General features: G+C 37.1%; 1 protein-coding gene across 1 annotated transcript; it reads right to left on the bottom strand.

Moving 5' to 3' along the window:
- Positions 1–475: 475 nt before the first annotated feature.
- On the bottom strand, positions 476–994 carry LOC129953527 (putative nuclease HARBI1). Its single transcript, XM_056066771.1, has one exon. It carries the CDS (start codon positions 992–994, stop codon positions 476–478), a length of 519 nt encoding a protein of 172 aa, XP_055922746.1.
- Between the last annotated feature and the right edge of the window lie 584 nt (positions 995–1,578).

Raw genomic sequence — 1,578 nt, 5'->3', positions numbered from 1 at the left:
GACTTCAGGCTGAACGTGAACAACTGATGATAACGGAGTTGAACCTAAGAGCTGCACAACACAGACGAACGGAGTCCGTTGAACAACGCGTTGTGGTTTAAGAAGACGATGTCTTAAAAGATATTTTGTTATTGAGATAAATTGTATCCTGTTTCCTTTCCTGAAATATTCCTTTTCTTTAAAAAAAAATAAAATAAAAAATAAAAATAATAATAAAATAAATAAAAAACAAAAATTAAAAATGAAATAAGCATATAATATACGTCACGTACACAGCTGTACGCAGTTTGTCGGGTATGGCATGACCGGTGGAGGGCTCATAGGCTGGTGGTATATGCCCATTTGCTTTTCCAGCAGGTCATGTTAAACCTGAAATACTGTAGGCTTATGCACACACATGCGCACATGTGACATACTTATTTAAAAAGATATATTTTTGTTTTTTCATATATTTTTTATTACTTTTTATGTGTATTTACATCATCAGATTATTACTAATTTCTAATCGTTTTTGCTGACCATGTCGTCTATTTATAACTTCATTCCGATCTAAATTATATAGAGATACATTTTCTTCAGCCACACCATTTTCGATTCCGTCTTCCACTTCCCAAGGATCATTCAAATGTTTTGCTACATTGTGAAGCACTGCACAACTTATTACCAAATTGGGAACATTTTTGACTGCTATTCTAACTTGGCTCGAGAATATGGGAAAACGACGTTTCATCTGGCCAAAAACTCGTTCAATTATTACTCTTTCCTGAGCATGGGTCGAATTGTAATTCCGCTCACGAGCATTTCTTGGTTCGTCAAAAGGAGTCAGTAACCAAGGAGTAATTCCATATCCGCTATCACCAAGGAGACAAACATCACCATCATATCGGCGCACCACGTCCTGAATTCCACTCACTCGCCAAATCCTGCCATCATGTGCACTCCCTGGCCATTGAGCGTCCACACTTGTAATTTTTTCATTAGCGTCACAAGTCATCTGAATGTTTATTGTTGTTTTTCCTTTTCAATGATTTATAATTTTGACCAAGTTGATGTTTATGTTTGATTTGAGAACAATTAAGTGGTGATTCTCATCGGCTTTGTTGATCTTTTTGATGATTAAATGAAAATAATTTTCATCTGATTTTTCCCAACGTTTCGACGGTGATTGCCGTCTTTTTCCTTTTCTGTTCACATACTCGTCGCCGAATTCCGAAGGTTTCATAATATGCACGTGAGTGCAATCTATAGCACCAATGACAGTCGGAATGCGAAATTTTGAAGCCCAATCTGCCTTGGCCTGATCCAAATCTTCAATATCTTCAATAGCGTGGAAATTTAATCCAATCTTCAGACTTCGACACTATTTTATCCAATAAACTTGAAAATGTTCTGCTGACGGTACTTCTTTCAACCCCCATGTCGTTGGCAACACCACTTTGGAATCCTGGATCACTAACGTATCTCAGAAAAATTTCCATCTTTTTCCGTGCAGTTAATCCTCCACCCCTTGCATCAGTGTTTTCATCAAGAAAGTGAGAAGTGAGAAAATCTACGTTTTCGCTCTCAAACCGTAATAGT

Source organism: Eupeodes corollae, unplaced genomic scaffold (assembly GCF_945859685.1).
Source record: "Eupeodes corollae unplaced genomic scaffold, idEupCoro1.1 scaffold_1078, whole genome shotgun sequence".
Lineage (NCBI taxonomy): Eukaryota > Metazoa > Arthropoda > Insecta > Diptera > Syrphidae > Eupeodes > Eupeodes corollae.
Note: the sequence above shows the minus strand (reverse complement) of the source record. Positions and strands in the feature narration are given on the sequence as shown.

Bases quoted from the DNA above. Each gene is read 5' to 3' on its own strand.
- LOC129953527 (XM_056066771.1), bottom strand. From the start codon at position 994: ATGACTTGTGACGCTAATGAAAAAATTACAAGTGTGGACGCTCAATGG.